At 40.7% G+C, this 19,680-nt stretch overlaps 1 protein-coding gene across 4 annotated transcripts in view; it reads right to left on the reverse strand.

The window, feature by feature from the left end:
* The window catches only part of NYAP2 (neuronal tyrosine-phosphorylated phosphoinositide-3-kinase adaptor 2), a 130,425-nt gene extending 115,476 nt beyond the window's left edge, over positions 1-14,949 (reverse strand). For 3 of the 4 annotated variants that reach the window (XR_007627989.1, XM_050308617.1, XM_050308616.1), the window contains exons 1-2: positions 14,444-14,949; positions 6,907-7,174 (exon numbers count right to left, since the gene is read on the reverse strand). Coding sequence is in view for 3 of the 4 variants with exons in the window: in XM_050308617.1 (XP_050164574.1) it covers positions 6,907-7,174; positions 14,444-14,522 (347 nt within the window). In the remaining variant the exon portion in view is untranslated. Of the gene's footprint in view, positions 1-6,906; positions 7,175-13,685 lie in introns of all 4 variants that reach the window. The other variant, XM_050308618.1, reaches the window with a different exon arrangement.
* Between the last annotated feature and the right edge of the window lie 4,731 nt (positions 14,950-19,680).

Below are 19,680 nucleotides of genomic sequence, written 5' to 3' on the forward strand. Positions count from 1 at the left end.
CTGTCAGAACAGTGCTGAGGAGAACATGCAAAGGGCACAGACGCCTGCCAGCTGGATGAGGCTTAAAGCAATCTTTATTAATATTAAACCCAGCCAAATACAGCTGTGATTTATGGCCCTTAAAAGAGCAATGCACTGAGCTGTTTTGCTGAAAGAAAATGTTTGTTTTTCTTCAACTTTATGAACAGCTATGGTTAAATGAGGGATTTTCCTGAAGGTACAGAAAGATTCACTCTTATTATTCTAATGCCAACACAGAGCATCAGTTCTGCTGGGTTCTCAGACTGGGGCTGCATGTTGCCAGCGTTTATTATACAGAGAGTTCTGGCAGAATTTCCAAAGTGCATGTGAATATGCATGTGTGCATGTCTAGGACCGTGGCTAGCTGCAATTTTGCTACTAATGGCTTATGAAACTTCTTTCTGCATGTTTTCTGTACAAGTGACTGTCCTTCAGGTTGTAACATGAATGCCAAGTTCAAGTCCCAGGCAATTACAGCATTTGTCAGGTGTCAGCGAACTTCAGCATGGAGTACTTTTTGGTTATTGGAAACCCTGAACCAGAACAGATCAATGCTTTTAATTTGCATATGAATTGTGCTGAGTGTATTACTGAATGTATTTCTCCATTAATGAAGTCCATCCTAGATTAGTTGCAAAGACTCGATCTGAGTATGATTGAAAAGTCTTCCTTATTTTTTATCCAGTCTTCATAACAACAGTTTTGATTCAATTCTACTCTACTCAGTGCAATTTCATAATACACTTGAAGACATTTTCCAAACAAATGCAGAAGAGTAGAAATAGTGGCACCACCAGAACTCTACAGGATCATGCAAAATATCTGCATTTTCACAGCTCTACGTGCATCTCTCTTGCTAAGAGGGACTTTTGTGTTAGAGGCAACACTGGATAATTTTAACTACCAGGGAGAAGTTAGAATCACACATCCTATAGTTAAAGACTAATCAAGAAATAGTGAGAAAAAAAGAGACTAGAAATAAAAGTGGACAACCGCAAGCTGGACTTTAAGATCCATACACCCCCCCGGCATCTTTCAGCAACAGCCTGCCTATGTCTGCCTTCCGGAGGTACAACACAACTCCTCCAGGATGACTCAGAGTGCCGGGGCGGCACCAGCCTGGAGGTTGTATGGGAACACACACCCAAATGGAACTGGAGCAAGGCCAGCTCACTCATTTACACAGGTGGTCAGACAGCCCGTGAGCACCCGTAGCACAGAGCCACTTCGACTGGATTTTAAGAAGAAAAAATGGGCTCCAACCCTCTTAGAACTCTTCTGGACTCTCTAGGACCCCACACTTCTATTATGCTTTTAAATGTAGCAAAATGAATCCCGAGCAAAAATGCACACACCTACATAGTGGGCCAGCATAGGTCAGAGCAATTTATGGAACAATGAAGGAGAGGAGCTCATGTAACTTCCCCAAAGCAAGAAAAAGTTGTAAGCAGAAGCCCTAAAATCTGGGAAGAGTTATTGAAAATAACATCAGGATTTAATTGGCAATCTGATAATGATTTCTGCTTTATTCCCTTGGTACTTTGGATTACAAAGCTGGCTATCAGCCTGCATGGTAAATTTTAAATGACATTAGTCGCATGACTGTTCTAAAATAAAACTTCTCAGAATAACAGCAACAGCAATATAATATAGTATGCATTGTATCTGTTGTTTATTTTGTGTGGCAATAATACAGGCAGCCATATGGATATGAGCATTTGGAAGGGAGGATTTGTTGGCTAGATCATCACATCTGTTTACTTATAAATGCAACAAAAATACATTTGGAGGTCACTGACTGCACAACCATTTTACTTACTCCTGATGAATAAAAAGCTATCAATGCTACGCTTTCTACATCAACCCAACCTCAAAAGACACCCTATGATATTTTTGTGAGAAAAAGGCTTTGAAATCGTAGTAAAATTAGTCTCTATCACGCTTTATCAGCCACTTCCACTGTAATGGTGGTATCAGAGCAATAACTTAATCTAGGATGAAGTGAGCATGCAACATGTCCAGGAGGAAGATAAAGAAAACAACCAGTGCCCCAGTTAAGCTTCCTCATAACACAAACCCTTTGATTAAAGGAGCGTGTACCACTGACCTCATATCTAAAAATCACGTTCACTGAGTGAACTCAGATTTTAATTAAAACCAGAAACAAATAAAAACCAAACGAAACCAAACAAAAACACACAGAAAGAAACGAAACCCTACACCAACACACCAAGACAATAACAACAGGTTAACAAGCCTGTAATGTATAACATCTCAATAAAGTGTTTGCAGTATTCCAATCAAGGCTCTCACCATGACCCAAAATATTTATGGCACTTCCTTCACCTTTTTCTTGAGGTCAGGCTATAAGTATTTTGTAATCTAGCAAGCCTGAGTATTTATTCCCAAAAACTTAGAAATGTGTCATTTACTACACAGACTTTCAACTAGAACAAATAGTGCTTTCAGAATTCTTTCACCTAGAGTATTGTTCTGACTTCAAGACGTTATTAAAAACATTAAGTTCATGATGACATTATTTTCCTTAGGTTATTTTTTTATTCTGGCAGAAATCTTTTGGTAGAAACACTTCAGCATGTCCATATAGTCTAATATTACCCACATTTTCTCAGCTGAACAGAGCTTTTGGCAGTGAATAATCCCATGCACAGAAATATTTTTATATTTGCTTGCTGTCACCCACGCTTGATAACACAACTTTTAGCTGAAGGACACATAATTTTCATCTCGTTCATGAAGGAAACTAAGGATAGGAACTACAGAAAACTGAAGACAGATAATACCTGAAATCAATTATTTTCACAACTTTCAAAAAAAAAAAAAAGACAAGAGAAAAATATGATCTTACTTTTGCTGATGAGTTAGTCTTCAATACTTGATTTGCCAAAGAAAGGAGAGGTTAGGATGACAGCTGTTCATTACAATTCCTTCTTTACTACAAGAGCTTAACTCTGCCACTGGCTGGCTGGCCCATTTCTGTTTGCTTTAGCACAGAACAGTGCTCCTAAAAGCTCCTCCTATTGACAGCATCTGCCTGGATACTTCCCTCAACAAGCAGAAACACGGCTTTTCACAGAGCCATTTAGGTCCTGGGAATGAGCTACAAGTAAGGGAAACCAGCAGAAGTAAATATTTTGATGACTAAGTCCAGGATTTGGCAGGTAGAAATCCATACCCACTAACACCACCAGCTTAACACCAGAGCAGTCACATCTTCATGGTGATACAAATCAAAAACACAACTTCTCTGACAGAAACAGTAGCTCATATTATGCCTAAAAAATGGAACTCAGAAATTTAAAAGCATACATATCTAACAAGAGTACCTATTAATGCAACTTGGGCTGAGCCTTTGGAGAAGGAGGGTTCATTATTTGTTCCTTACAATATTTTGTATTTGTGCAATTAAGAAAAGCATTGGTGAAGTATCCACACAAAACAATGTATAATAAAGGACCTAAATATACATATTTCAATTATGGTTGACTCAGAAAGCAACTGCTCATTCTAACAGATGCCCTATATAAACTCCCAATACTCACCTTTTTCCTGGCACCCAAAATAGCTGAGGCAAATCTACCTTCTGTTCCCAGAAATGCTGCCTAAGGCAGATATTGTATCATGGCAAATGTACATGTCACAGGACTGCAACTTTATTGCCAGTGAAAATGATACTGCTCCATAACTTTATTTGCAATTTATGGGCTCTGTGGGAAATATGCCAGTAGGTTCTCTTGGTCTGGGCACAGCTGCCTGAATAGACGTGGTCATGTAATGCGACCAGACAAATAGAAGATGGAAGAAAAAGGTCTAAACGTTAGGTAATATATATATTTATTTGTTGTGGCTTACTCTCAGCTACTAATCAGCACATTAACCTTATTTTCTCCGCATGATCGCTAAGTACCATACTAAAATTAGGTCAGAAATTCAGATCAGATCAGCTGACTCAGCCCAGCAAGATCAGACAAAGACTAGTTGCCTTTTTTTTTTTTTTTTTCAAATCCAATACACTGTGTTTATCTCCTGCAAATAGATCCATACATTTTTCCCCACAATTAACCTATCAGAGCCACACATGATGAGACAGCAGTCACACTGAAGGTACATTAGTGCTACTGAGGAAAGACAACACAATGTATCCTTTGGAAGGCAAAATGTGTAATGAAACCTTTTTTTTTCCCCCAGGTCATTTTTCAGATCTTGTTTCCAAACTGCTCAGACTAATGCATTTCAATGAACTTAAGTCATTCAGCACAGTTATGAGATGATTTAGGTAAATAACAGCTGCTTCCAAATAGTGTTGTGTACGAACACCACCACTTTATTAGCTAATACATTAGTCATTATTATGTTTTTAATACACACAACCAGCCTTCTTCTAAGAGAGACCATCTGAACACTAAAATAGCTTCTAAATACAAAAATTATAAACCAGTTTCTAAAACAATTCAACTGGAATATCAGGTAATTTCCAGTAGGCACCAAGGACTTATAGCTGCTTTATTTTCATTCACACATGCCAAAGAAGAGTGTGGGAACCCCTGCTCCTGCTCAAAAATCTACCTGCAGTTAATCACAGGGGATGACTCCCTTGTTGCTAAGGAGATTTTTTTCAGCTATTGGTGCTCTCCAGACTGGTAGCACTGTTATCACTGCACATGTGCACCACTTCCTATCTAGGCCACAGCATCAGGAATTAGGGATAATATAAATATCCATCAAGATAACATAAAGACTTAAGGAATATAGAACAGCACAAAGAAGAAATCAATAATCCTACTTTACCTTTCCTATCTGCTATGTTTCAATAGGCAACGTGGTCTTGGATGAATCTCTGGAGGTTACTACAGGGAACAGACTCAATTGCAATCAGCCTAAGTGACTTCAGACATCATGGTTCCTTTAGACAAATCAGACCTTCTCCCTTGGTCTGCCATTGCTTTTAGTCTTTCTAATCAAGGATCACAAGTATCTATTTTTATTTTTTACTTCTACAAGTTTCCATAAGAAAAAGACAGAGAAAGAGACGTGAAGAGAATGTTTTTCAAGATGTCCTAAGGTGTTTTCCCTACTTTTTTCCCCTCAGACAGATGTTGTTTACCCCCTCAATGTTACTGAGATGATACAGGTGGAGAGGGATCAGGGGGGACCACTGAAAACACAGTTTCCCACAGAAGAGCCCAATATTCAGGAAATGTTGATGCCTCCAATCCAAATGCTGTTCCTCTAGTAAACCCACTACTGCTGGTCCCACTATTGCTGATCCTACTCCTTCTGTGTTCTGGCTCTGTAACTGAGGGTCAGAACTCTGTCCTCAGTGATATCAGTTTAGCATGAGCAAGAATTTCATGGTTTGGCTCAGCCCTAAATCATCTGTATTTATCCAGAGCTCTTCATCAAATCACTTTGCCAGGATCAATAAACAAAACCACACAAACAAACCACAACGTAGGAAATACTGTTACCACCATTCAAGTTAGGTAGAGCAGCTTAGCCAGAAGACTACAAAGAACCAGGTCAGTCTACAACTTACTCTCTCATGTCCCAACAAACTTCTTCATAAAAAATATCTGTTCTGGTGCTTAGTGGTCTTTATGGTCACACATACAACCAGGTTAGCCAGAGTACAGCCTAATTAGCTGTATTACCTTAAATTTACATTACTCTTATCACTCCAACCAAATTGCTAACAATCCAAGAATCTCCACTTCCTGGAACAGAAAGCAGCCATATTTATGCTTTACATTCCTTTATCTCCCTCCTCTGTCAAACTGCATGTGCTGCTCTTTTCTTTTTAATATTCCATCAAAATAATCAGACTATTGAGGCATTGCTTGAATGTTCACAGCACAGCATGTCTGTTATACCTGGATGTACAGTACCCAAGACACAGCATAAAATTTAATCACTTAAACTGAAATACAGAAGACTCATGCTGGGGGAAAAATTCAAAGGATCTCCCATCAGTTTGTGCTCAAGCCATCCATTTGCAAATAAAAGTTAAACATGAATTGATGATTGACCTGTATTACACAATTTTAGCCTCACCTCAAGAAAACTCTTTTTTTTTAATAATGCAAATGTATATGTAATAAACATTTATATATATTCCATTCAACCTTCTTTTCTCCTCCAAGAGGCTGCAACAATTTCACTGATATCCACTGGCACAAGAGGCCAGGTCAGGCAAGTGCTCCTCTCATTAACTGTCAATTAAAATCAATGGAATTGTTCAAGAAGAGCCATTATGGGGTTCCGCCCATCAGGGCTTGATCCATTTTCCTTTAAATGATTGCAAGATTGTTACTGACTTCACAGCTTGCAGAACGGAAAGGAAATGGCAAATAATAGATTTTTGTTCTTGTTGTTGTTGCAAAACCTCAGATAGTTATTAGAAAGCTTTGAAAATTTGCCAGATTTAAAACATCAGCTCAAGGAGAGTGTGAGGCTCTCCCAGTCTTGCTCACATGCACACAGATCTTTGCACAAAGTACAAAATTTCCATCTAAAAATCACTGAGAGGATGACAACCTATTTTTCACTAGATCTACACCTCTTATTCCAGAGACACAAACTTTTTGTTATAAATCACACCTGTTCAAGATGCCACACAAACTCAAACTGAATATATTCAGATGGGAAGAGGGAGGGAGGGAAGGAGGAAGAACCATTCACCATCACGTCGGTACAAGATAAAACACGTGCAAACAGAAGCCTGACGTGGGCCAGTGGTCTGCACTGCTTTTACCACCAAGCTGCTTAGAAATCAACTGGTCTACACATATTTTCCACATCTGAGACTGAGCCCCTCACTTTTCATTCACTCTGCCAGACCACTCATGTCTTTATCAAAATATTTACCGTTTTATTGCTTCTTCTTGTTTTCGACGTTTTTCACTCTTTTCTTTCAAGTAAGCCAGGTTTGTTTCATTCCTCATGCGATCATTCTCTCGAGCAATGTCTGATGCATTCTGTATAACCAAGCCATCATAGGCCTTCATCCCCATATCTTCAATATACTGGAGAAAAGCGCCCAAAGTGACCTCCTCCTGATTAGAACTCATCATCTTGCAGGAGATAATGAACAAAGGAAAGCAACGTTTCCTGCAGGTTGAAAAACACATAATACCTTAATCAGTAGGAAAATAGCTTATGGTTTATGACAGCGAGATTGTGTCAGTTGCAATTAACATCTTCATAAGAGACAATTTTTCAGACTTTCTCCTGTTTAAAGGATAATAAACAAAGCAATTCAGAACACAGAACGTTACTCAAGACAAGAGGAGACAAAACCAAGAGTCTCTTGTTCCAAGGGATGCAGATCCATCCAATTATACACTGTAAATCCCAAAAAAGTTTCCTGCCATCCTCTCCCTTTTTGTAATACCCATCAGTTGCATTGACACTGACATCCCTGAATCTCAGTTTGAATTAGACTGAGAAGGCTTTCATCACAGGACAACAGGTCCTTTTTACAGTTTAGATAAGGCTGCACCAGAGCAGATTACCAGACAAAATTCCTATTCTTCAGGATATTCCAAAGTTCAAGTGAAAAATACTGTTTAATATTCTGAAACAAAAAACTTCTCTTCAAAAAAATTTTTTGTCAGGTACAAAATCTAGAAAGAAATATTGTGAAATAGTTTCCTGTATTTCTCAGTAACGTAAACATGAGCCCATAAACCCTTGTCATCTGCTGCCCAACAGTTCGTTAGCTTGGACAAGAAATCCCAGCTGAGCTGGGTCCTTCAAAACTCCAAAGCCTTGAAATTCTCCAGACTTCCATATTTCCTCCACAGTTACGACAGGCACTTTGGTTCACAGCACCTCCAGCTGAGCAGCACGGAGCTAACACACTTGGATCCCCAGGCTCCGTGGCAGGCAGCCTAAAAGCTCTCAGAAAGGCCCCAAACATTTTCCGCTCATCAACAGACGTCCTGGGAGTTGCAAGAGCTCTGGTGTATTGACACATCAGCAAATACTACAGGAGACTAAAGGCAAGGCAGAATTTCAAGAGATATGCTGTCTCTCTCTAAAGTCTATTCACTGGATTAACTACTTAATTTAATAAGTAAAACAGAACTTCATTAAAAAAATAGAGTTGTGCCACCTTATTTTAAACACTGAGTACTGTAAGGTCCAGAGACAAGACAACCTTGAGTTGCATTGTGTTGGGTCCTCATCTTACAAGGGGGGAGTTGCTGCAGGAGGGACTGAGCGACCCATGGGCAGACCTGGTAGCTGAACTCAGCTCCCCAAGGCACGCTTGCTTATTCACTCCTAGAGCATTCCTGCCTTCCCCGAAGGAGGATTGTGTGACTTCTCGGAACCAGCCCGAGAAACCTTGCCAGCACTACAGCTAGAAGTGATCTTATTGAATAGGTAATGAGAATCCTGTCTGCACACAGATTTTTAGGGAGAGGGTTCCTGTGTAATTAGAGACAAAAATCTTTCCCCCATTTCCTGATATAATGTCATATTTCTAATCTTTATCACATAGCTGAACAAGTAGAACTCTGATCTGGATAGGAGCTGTTTCTAAATAAACAAATAAAATGCTCTTAAGGATTCTAGCAATCCACTCTGGGCTGTCAGGCACAGCCTGACCATGAGAATGCAAGGGATGAAAAAAACCAGAAAAATGGTTTTCCACTTGTGAATGCTTTCCCCACAGTTTTGGTTACTTGAAGTGACAATGGCAACAAGCAGCTGATTTCAGGCAGTTAATACCTTAAAAGTACACCAATAATTTTCTCCTGTTCCCCATGCCTGCATATCAAAATTACCTCTATACAATGGTGACATGACTGTTAAAATGATGAAGATTCAGAGTATGCGAAGGGTCTGCTCCTTTTACCTCTTCTGCCTCCCAGACAACCTTTTCTATCAACCAAACCTGAACACGAGCATAAGGCTGATGTTCAGGGTCACTGAAGTGATCTTTAAACATTTTCAGGCATGGGTATAAACATCTCCTACTAATCCCTGCAGGGTAAAACCAGAGAGGGAGGTCTTAGCGCAGCCCAACGTGCATGCCTGGCATTTCACACAGCTCTGACACTGGAACAGACTAGAACTCCACTGGGTTGGAATAGGCATTCAGCCATTCCATATATTCACCATAAGTGGCACACTACCTGCAAAGGAGTGAATTGGAACACTGACAATGAGCTAAACAGACTCTATCAGTGTTGCTGGTGCTGCAGCAGACATTGTTTTAGGCCTATTCCTAACCTTGCTGATTAAAAAAATAAGTTCAGTTACCAAAGCTGGAAATGTGTCTCTACAGCATGAAACCTGCCTGATTAAAGCCAATGCTAACAGCATAGACAGCTCTAACTCCACTCTCTCTGAACTCCTTAAATGATACCTGCTCTTTGATGGTTGAAGTCCAGGCCATTTCCCAAGAGACACCTATTGTACTGAATTTTCCATTTCAGACTTCTAGTAAAGCCTACTTTCTGCATATGTTCAATTAAATTGAAATAAACCTGCACAACAGAGAAACCTCACTCTAGTCAAAGTGGCAACATTGCCATTGATTTCTCCAGTGACCAGATTTACTCCTGAAATATAGCAGAATTTTTTTTACTGAAGGTAACTTCAACAGGTTTTCAATAAATGCAGTTCTGATTCATTTTTCCCCAAGACATAGAACTTCATCTGCTTCACAATCTCTTTTGTGGCAACAATACTACATATTTTTCCCTCATTGTTTTCCTTTCACTTCAGAAATCAAAAATGAGCTGACACTTAGGATATACTGAATCTCCTTTTATTATGATGTTTATTTTTTGAACAGGAAGATAAAGTCATTCCAGTTGCAAAAAGACCGAAATAAAAAGCTTTTATTCTGCTGCATGCACTGATTAGATTCTTTATATGCTAGTTTATTGCTGATGTTTTCTATTACTAAACTCATGCAGAATGACAAAAGTTAGACCCTGTTTAATAGCTAGACCAAGATATATTCTTTGTCCTAACAGAGGTCCAATCCTGCAACAGTACTGAGCAAGTGCAGCTATTGAGCTCCTCCCATGACTGTGATTCTTGCATGCTCATAACACCCAGTTCAGTTTGGGGTGCTTCCTGGAGGTAGCTGGGGAACACACACATATCAGGACCTTAAACCTGCACATGTGGCACCAACTCCAAAAAGCCTCTGTGCAAGCAGCAAGCATTTTCTGGAACAAACCCCATGTACCTCCTGCATGCATGGTATTTTACAGCCTCTCCCCATTTACCAACAGTTTACAGTTGTGCATGCTGTACCTAGGGATTAAAAATGCAAACAGCTGGTGCAAAAAGCTTAACTAATTACTGTAAACATTTTTGCAGTATTAGTATTCCTTGTAAGGCACACTAGCACCAATTTTATTTACAGGTATTAATGCCACTTCAGACATGCCATGTTACCCTAATAAATGTGCATAACAACTGCAATAGGCTGCAACCAATACATGTGGCCCATGGAGTCCCAGGCAGTGCCTGCCTGTCCCCCTCCTTGGAAAATGGCAGACAGCACTCATCAACCTTTGATCAAAGGTTCTGCTGACTGGCAAACTCAGGCACTGAGCAATTCCTAACCATCTGCCAGGGCAGATACAAGCACAGGCAAGTGTTGTGTTTGAGTACATTTATATTTGATTAAAACTATGCAAATGCAAGTTCTTAAATAAGTAATGCGAGCTTTAGGTGAGGCACCACCATTCTGGTGCCCCTAACATTCACACTGTGGTCAGGGACTTTGTTAGCCAGTGACAAGTGCCACACAGAGTCACCTAAGTATTTGCAATCAAATTGCTTTCAGTGCATTTTGTTTTCTGAAATCAATCAGCCCTGGAAAATTCTAACTGGGAGTTTCACCATTTGAAAAATTGTTTAGACACTCCTTTCTTTTTCCCCTCCTCATTGTGAAGGAACAAAAGGAGACAGCAGGGCAGAGGAAGAGCACCGGAATTCAGCTGTTGCAGTCGACGTGCTATGAAGTCAACAAAAATTGTTTGGAGGAACTTGATTCTGAGTGTTCACTGAATATGAACATCTTTGAAAATTCACCTGAGCACAAGGAGACAAAGAAGTAGTTCTCCATCATGTTCACTTTGTTTCTTAAAGGTCAAACTAACACGGTGTGAAATCTCACTGAGGAAAAAACCACAATCACACCCCATCACACTCACCAACACCTGCCCCTCCAGGTACCCCCACATCAGAGGGACACTGGCAAAGGAGCCCAGAGCAGGTCACACTGGCCTGGCTCGTGCTTTCAGCTGTCAGCATGGGAGGAGTAAAGCAAGGAAGCTTATTTTTTTCCTTCCCTGCCAGTGCATCTGGCTTACTGGCAAGGGCAAGCAGTCCCCTTCCTGGCTTACTTAGAAAATATTTACATAACTAAATTCAAGATCATTGTATTGATTCAGACAGAGTTTCTATGGGAGCATAATGCATTGTGTTTCACAAGACTGTTGCATACCCTACTTCTAATTTAACTATTTGCTCTGATGCCAAATACACAGCATTCTTGGTCAAAGCACAAAGCTCCTCCTTTTCATATGATCAGTGTGCAAAAATATTGATTTCAGAATATGAGGAGTAATTGACTCAATATCACAGCATCCAAGCAGCACCACACACGTGAAGATTCAAACATGCCATTCTCCCTCTTATTCACATGAGGATCCCCAAAATATCAGTTGCTTTTCAGCTTGCTTGACAGCCATAAGCTGCAGCTGTGCTGCGTTGAAAACTGGCAATGCTGACATTAAACTGAAGGAGCTTTTTGAAGTAATGACAAAGGCACTGATTGCCTTCTTCCAAAGCAGAGGGATTTTTTTTTTCTTTTCTTTTTTTAATTTTAACATAGGAGAACAGAGCCTGGAAAAACAAGTGGGGGGTTGCCCAGAGTCCTGAATCCAATATCTAATTTATAAAGAACTACTACACACCTCTCCAGTCCTGCCTGATTCCCTCCCAAATACTGCTTCCTCTCTTTGAGAACATATCTGCTTTCACATTACCCATCAACTCCCTCCACTAAATTCATTATATTAGAAGGATTCTGCACAAATCAAGGGTGCTAATCAGCCATTCAACCCTAGAGTTTGAGCTGTTGCATTCTAGTTGCTTGCAAGAAAATAAGAGCAGAGTAGACAGGCCAGACATATCCACTTTTCACAAACTGCTGACCACAGTAGCACTAATAAGGGCCTAATGGTATTGGATATACAAAAAAATATTTTCACTGCGACCAAGAAAAATTTAGTGATGTAAAAACATACTAGAGGTTCCTTTGCAGAACTTATCATAACTGTGCCTTATATCAAGTGAGATTTGAAATACCCAAGCAATTGAATGTTATGATACAAATTGCTATGACACATTCTTAGAGTTGCATCCCCTGCTCATTCCTAACAATGAGATGGCTTTGCTGTTTTCACACACAGTGACTCATTAAATTCCAACATCAAAGAGGAAAGACCTTCTGAAACTGGCTCCAAGTTTCCTATTGTATATCATTTGACAACTATATATGCACATATTTAAAGAAAAAGAACAAAAGAACCACTACCATCAATGGGAAGTACAAAATATGTTCTGTATTTTGACTGGGACAGACTATATACCTGGTCCTCATTATACTGCACAGCACGAGCTCCAGCACCTGGGCAAAATCACTGAAGCCAAGTAGTGCTGAGCCCTTCACTTCAAGAGGTTAAAAGAGTCTCCTTCAGTAGATTGAGAATGCTACTGCATGGATTTAAGGAAACAGTCCGTTTCTATGTGTTCTACCCCTCCCATGGAAAAGCTGTGCTCCCTATAGTTTTAAGAACTAAAAAAAAAAATACCCCAAGGCTTGAATTTTGGCTCCCTTGCAGGTGCCTTTTGAAAAGGAAAAGGTCTCCAGGATGTGAAAAGCTGTTGTTTACTTTGCAATACAGCAACACTTCTATTACTTTTATACTCTGAGGAAAACAAGGCATCCTCCTAACCACATGGATATTGGACAGTTATAAACCTAGGTACAGATTGGCCAGCACCTAAGTGCAGTTATGACATTTTACTTCCCAATATGATGCAGAAGACTTATAAACAACAAGAAAAAATAAAATTACACAACACCCAGACATATGCACACGCATTCTGTGTGCAAACAGGAGTGCATCTGAACTCAGAAGAAATCACGAGCTTCTTACTGACAGACTTATTTTTTCCTCCTCTTTATGAAAATGAAATGGAGATTTCACTACCACCAGCATCATGTTCATATGCTGTAAAATATTAATGGTACAGCAGGTCTGATAAGTAACTATCAGAGATGTTGGAAATTATTTCAATTAATTCATCAGAAAATATGGAAGAATGGTTTTAATTATTTAACAGGGCTTTTTACAAACAAAAAAAAATTCAGCTGCAAAGCATCTCTATTACAAGCACAATCAACATGTGAAGTACACAAAACCAGTCAAATAGACTTCAGCTTTTAGTTTAGCAATAGCTTGATTAATACATTCTAAAAATACATGCAACCTCATTATGCCTTCTGACTACTCATTATTTAATTTTGTAATATCTCTTTTTTATTCTAATTAGCACCATATTTCATTAGCATGCTCATAGGTTGTATTAAAACATGTACGTACCAAAATCTAAGTCCACGGGGACCACTAAGTGCAATAATCAAAGGTGACTTTTGCCTGTAAAAGCCCTTTCCTGTGGTTATCTCAGTGCAGTCGGAAGGGATATTTCAGCACCATAAGAAACAGATTTTCAGTTAGGCTCAGTTTTTTTCTTCAGTTAAAGTGCATTAAATCTTGCTGGCAGAATTGCCCAGATTGTAGAATTCGACATCACTGCAAGTCAATGTGTTATGTTACAGATCTTCTTAACATATGATTAAAATGGCATGGAAAGTTTGGCTTTTAAAAAAAAAAAAAAAAAAGCAGTGGGAAGAAAAGACAGGTGCTTGCTTCTTTAAATCCACATTCAGAGAAGAGAGGGTATGGATAATGGGAGGGTATAAACAACACCCTGCTTGGAGGTCCAGGAGAGAAGGAACTGGATGATTTTTACCCACTTTACAACACAGACGATTACAGCACCATCATATGCACTAACACAGAGATTTCTAAGGTGCCTCATTTGAATATGTTCTGTGGAGACAAAAAGAAAGGAATATAAGGAGCAGCAAATATCCTATCCAAATGGCTTCTTGCAGCAAGGAAAGACGCTCTCTCGCTCATTGCCACTCAAACACAGAAGGTCTGAAGCAGTCTGGCTCGTGGCATCGTCTCTCTCTCTCTCCCCCGCGACTACAGGCAGGCTTGCTCTCTCCGGCTGCCTGGCTCCGTTGGTGCTGTTGTCGATTAATCAGGAATTCTCGAACAAAGAGCAAGCCTACCTTCGGGTGCCAGCAGGACTGTGGGGCTCCTCTCCTGCTGCAATCCGGCTGCCCTGCCCGCCCGCGCAGCCAGCATCATCCTAGCACCTCGGACAGCTCCGCCGCGCCGGGCCCATGGAGAGGCGGGACGGCCGCGGTGCTCCTGGCTCCGGAGCTAGGCAACAGTCTCGCTCTTATCTCCACTGCACTGAAGTCTGATTAGCAAATAATCCAGTGGGGGGGAACAAAAACAAAAAAAAAAATCTGCACGAGCAGCACTGTACATCACATGGAGTCTATAGGTGGGAAAGACTACGAAACAACGCCCTTTCCCCTTGCTTCTCCCTTCCCCAAAAAAAGAGAAATTGTTCTTCCACGGAGATCTGTGTAAGTTAACCTTTAGCCCATGTTATGGCTCAAGGAAATGAGCAGCCACTTAAAAGGAACATCTAAGCCTCAGTTTGATACCTCATATTGATGTATCTTTTGCACTCACCCTCACTGAAAAGCAGTGCAAGGCACACAATTACTGCTGACGCAGATGAGACTGCTGCTGCTTGGGGAAGGAGGGGAGGAGCTTCTCAACCCATCAAAACAACCTCCCACCACCTGCTCCCATTGCACGAGAACAAAACTACGCCGCTCGGACAGACTAAGCGTGACATTTATGCCGTTTCACTTATATTGATATGCACGCTCTGGAAAGGAGCATTCTGTTTGAAAAGCATTCAGGGTGAAGCCACACAGTTTAATGCTCATCCAGAATTTGTGTAATGGTTTGGAAGAAAACATTTCCTTTCTTCTGAACTGGATCAATCTGTGTTATAGCTCCTCCTTGCAGAGTATGTGCAGTTTTGCTTTCTCTCCCCCAAACCTGCAGCGTGGACACAAAGCAAAAGCATTCACTCCCTGCGCCAAAGCCATGGCTGAATGTGCACAGATTGTGTTACCCCATTGTTAAATGCCATTTGATTCCTTCTCCTTTCTTAAGTTACAGGCATATTTTTCTCCAGCATAAATCTTGATTCTGATGTTACAGTAACAGTTGATTTTATTTCTAAAACTAATAACAGGAATTACAGTGATGGAACGAAATCCTTTCAAAAGTAATGCATGTTCACGTGAAAAGCTGTGCTGGTACAAAATAAGATCCTGCCTACAGAGCACAGGAGAACTTCCCACAGGTTTATTTCCCCCCCAGCTGGAATTATCAATATTACCTCACATTCAACAGCCTTCAAGATAGCCACCAAGACACATCGGAAAACATGGTGACCACCTTCATGCATTGAAATGCTAGCCTGAAAAAAGCCTGATTCCAAAACTGTCTCTCATATTCATCAGTAATTAATTCCCTGCTCACTGTAGTAGTTGCATGTCCCAGCACACCTCTTGCAACTCCATGCAACAGGGCAGTGAAACTTCCACGTAACATCTCCAAGAGACCATTTCAAAAGGGTTACCCTCAGGAAGGGTTACAAAGTCAGAAGAAGAGGGCTTGAAGATATGGAGGGTTTTCCTTCGTGTCAGGGAAAAAGATCTGGAAGGGAAGTACCTAGAGTGTAGAACTGGAGGCAGTTCTGGGAAGGGAGTTCTTTCCCTAGCCCAGAGGCAAGCCTGCAGTTCTGCTTCTGATTTTTCCCTTCCTTGAAGGATACCTTAAAAGCAGCTTTGGCCACGTGGTAACTGGGGAATTCTTTGATTTTCATCACCCTGAGATTCCTGTCACATGATATCCTCTTTTTCACAATACTTCTCCACGACTCTAAATTTGCCCCAAATCATGCACTGAAAACAGAGAAACTGCACAGTCAAATGTCTTTCCACGTTCTTTGACAAAAATATCACTGTAAAGTCATTGCAACTTCATAACTAACTTGAAAAACTACTAATTTTAATCTGAAAGTGTGAAACTCTTGGCTATGTCTTCACCACATGGTTCATCCCAGGAATTGAACTTACTCAGGTACAATCATCTTTCAGACTACATATATTATTACACCTTAGGAAACATCCACATTTATTGTTCTTGCACCAGGGCTACTGGGGACCATATCTCCATCAGCTGTGGGAGGAAATGTCCCTTTTCTTTCCAATAGCACCATGGAAAGGTCATTGGGATTATATCATGACCTCTGCAAGGTTGGTAGTTCCATTCCTGTTTATCACACACAAAAGTCTCTCATTTGCTTCCACAGCCAGATAACAACAACAGCTACCAGTGGAGAACCATTCATTCCTCACAGCAGCTGTCAATTCCCTCTCCCCATCCCCTTTGCTCCACATTCCTCCTGGAGCTTACAACCACACCTAACTCCAGCAGATGTAGATTACTTGCACTCGCTTTGAATTTCTGAAAACCCTGTGCAACGCTTCATAACACAGCACACAGATTAACCTGCTTTATTTATGTATGTGTGTATACATGCTCTCATAATACAACAAAGATGCATACAGAGAGAGATATCACTTGACCTGTGGCTGGCATTTGCACACCAGGAAAAGAGAAGATGAGCAATGTGGGACTGCACACTGGTAACTGCTCAGTCTTAGAGGAGTTGTGGGACACTCCAGCCTCTGCCTGGCTGTGAGTAGGCTGGAGCACACAGCATGTAACAGGGGGAGGGCAGACTGCTGCAGGAGGCTCCTTTGTCCAGGGGATGAGGAGCCCTTTCAGGCTCAGTGACATGCTCAGGGTTTGCAAGGCCTCAAGACTGCAGGCAGTGGAGAGACAAAGGGCTCTTCAAGATGAAGAGAATATTCATTTAAGATGCTAACAGACCACTTATTGACTGAGAACAACAGTCTGCCTGTCCCTGAAGGGAAGCTTGAGGACAAATGGACTGGAGTTCAGTGTCAGTGGCTCACTCTCTGCTTGGTTTGTGAATGGAGAAGGAAGGCTCACCAAGAAAAGGAAGCCCCAAATTTCCAGGAAAAGGAAGCCCCAAATTTCCAGGAAAAGGAAGCCCCAAATTTCCAGGTCTGAACATGCTAACACCTGGCTTGATGCAGGGACTGTCTATGTAATTATTTATGTTTATGAGGCTCAAAAAGGACAGGTTTCTTCTCTTTGAATGCACCACTCCCCACATCATCTGAGGCTTCTGTCCATGACAGACTGTTATATCTGACCAGCAGGTCACAGATGAAGAGCTCTAAGAATGGAGATTCCACAGGGGCTAAAAAAAATCTGAAATAAAACCCAGAAACTGAGAACTTAAACCTGGAAATTCCTTGACACCTAACCAAGGGGAGAATGATATGAACTTACATTCCTGCACTCAAACTCAGCATCCCAGCGAATTGGAACAGAGAGACTACTGAACAAGACCTGTCCATGCAGCAGCCCAAATGAGACAGGGTTCTTATCAGTCAGGTTTTGCCAAGACCAAAGTCTCACCAAGCCAGAATCATCACCATGGAAGCTAAGGGTGGGCAGTTTACCCACACTTAAAAATGCAAGGCCATCAAGATGCTGACTTTGGCTGGATTAACAAGTTGCTTGGCTGAGCTAACTTAAACTCGGTTTGCTTATTTCTCCTTTAGCCTGCCTCCTTGGTTTCAGTTGTTTGTTTGTTTTTTCCTGTTTCTCATGTGCTTAGTCCTGACTCTTAATTTTTATTGTTACCACTCTGCAATTGCTCCCACCATGTCATGCCCATTGCAGTATGGATTCATTGCCTGACCCCTGGTCACATCCCTTAGCCTAGACCTTGCTATTATTCTTGACCTTTCCAGAAGCTGCATTTAGCTTTTCTCAATTCCAACACCTAGCATCAGGTTCTAATCAGTCCCAACCACTAGGACCCATTTAAGTGTCTTAATTTCACAATAAAACAATAGTTTCCTCACAGATACTGTTATCATCTCGTGTGTGTGGCAAGTGAAATTTTCAATGATGGTCTTACCTATGCTTCATTCTAAGCCTCTGCTTAGTAATCACTGTGATGTGCCTTTAGCACCAAATGAAAAAAAAAAATCTCCTTAGATTTTTATTTGGATTTAAACCTGAGTTAACAAATATTTTTAAATAGAAGTGGACTAATTTGAGGAAAGTGCATAGGAAGCAAACTACATCCAAACCCAAGCACAGTGCTCACCATCACCTTGACCTTAAGAAACCGTCTCAGATTTTGTTTGTTCATGCTCTTAGTGCCCACCTCCCATCATGCTAAGCAAAGTGAAAACTTGAGGATCTATTTGCAGTTAATTTTCAGCATGACATAGGGAAATAAGTTTAGCTTTCAGGGCTGCTTTTCCCAAATAATTTCATTCCATGCCGCAGATAAGCTTTAACATTTGCACGTTTACCCCCCACAAAGCATTCTTAAAACCCTGAAAGTTCTGCAGTTGCTCCCTCTCCCATCCACATTTGACTCCTTTTGCCCCTCTCTCCCTCCTCACACACACACTGCTGCCATAACAAGTAAAACTACCCACACAGTGAGAGTAAAGGAAGCTCTCATTACTTCATTTCAGCATTTGTTTCTGCTATTTCACATCCCTCTGTAGAATTCTTTCACTTCCCTGCAGCACACTGGCTCTATCCCTCCCAGCAACAGACTATCCACAACCATCATGCACATTTCCCTCTTCAGAGTTCTGAGGAGGATTCTTCTAAAGGTAAAACAGTAGAGGGGTCCCTACTCATGTAAAAAGCCAATTAAAGTTAAATGCTTAACTGCCATCTGTGCCTTTAAGAAAAACCTCTTAATTTTCCCCAGTGATCAATTTTTTTCACGTGGGACCAATTTTGCTGTTATTGCTTAGGCAAAATTCCCATTGAAGTCCACGGGGAACTTTGCCTGAATACAAAATATGGAGCAAAACCCTACACTTATCTGCATAGATCACAAATCACAAAGATCATGTCCTGATGCAAGTGATTTATCCTACATGACAGCTAGTGCAACTGGGCTGTTTTAAAACATGATTTGTTGTAAAATATTTCATGATATTTACCATTCAAAAAAAAGAAGAGTCAATTGATTCTTTTTTCTTAAACTGGATTAGATTGAAAGATTCTGGCTGCTTTCCAAACCCATTAATTACTAAATGGTACATTTTCCACAGAAATGTTAAGCTATAAGTAGTTCTTCTGGAGCCAGATAGCTCCTAGCTAAAATCAATTAAAGCTGGTAAAGATATGTTTCCATGGTCAGGTCCCAAATACAGACATCTGTATTTATAGCACAGTGGATGCTGGTAAAATCCCCCAACATGGATGCAGTTGTATTAACAAAACTGTGCTTTCACTG

The sequence above is a fragment of the Myiozetetes cayanensis genome, unplaced genomic scaffold (assembly GCF_022539395.1).
Source record: "Myiozetetes cayanensis isolate MyiCay16 unplaced genomic scaffold, myiCay2020 scf13, whole genome shotgun sequence".
Lineage (NCBI taxonomy): Eukaryota > Metazoa > Chordata > Aves > Passeriformes > Tyrannidae > Myiozetetes > Myiozetetes cayanensis.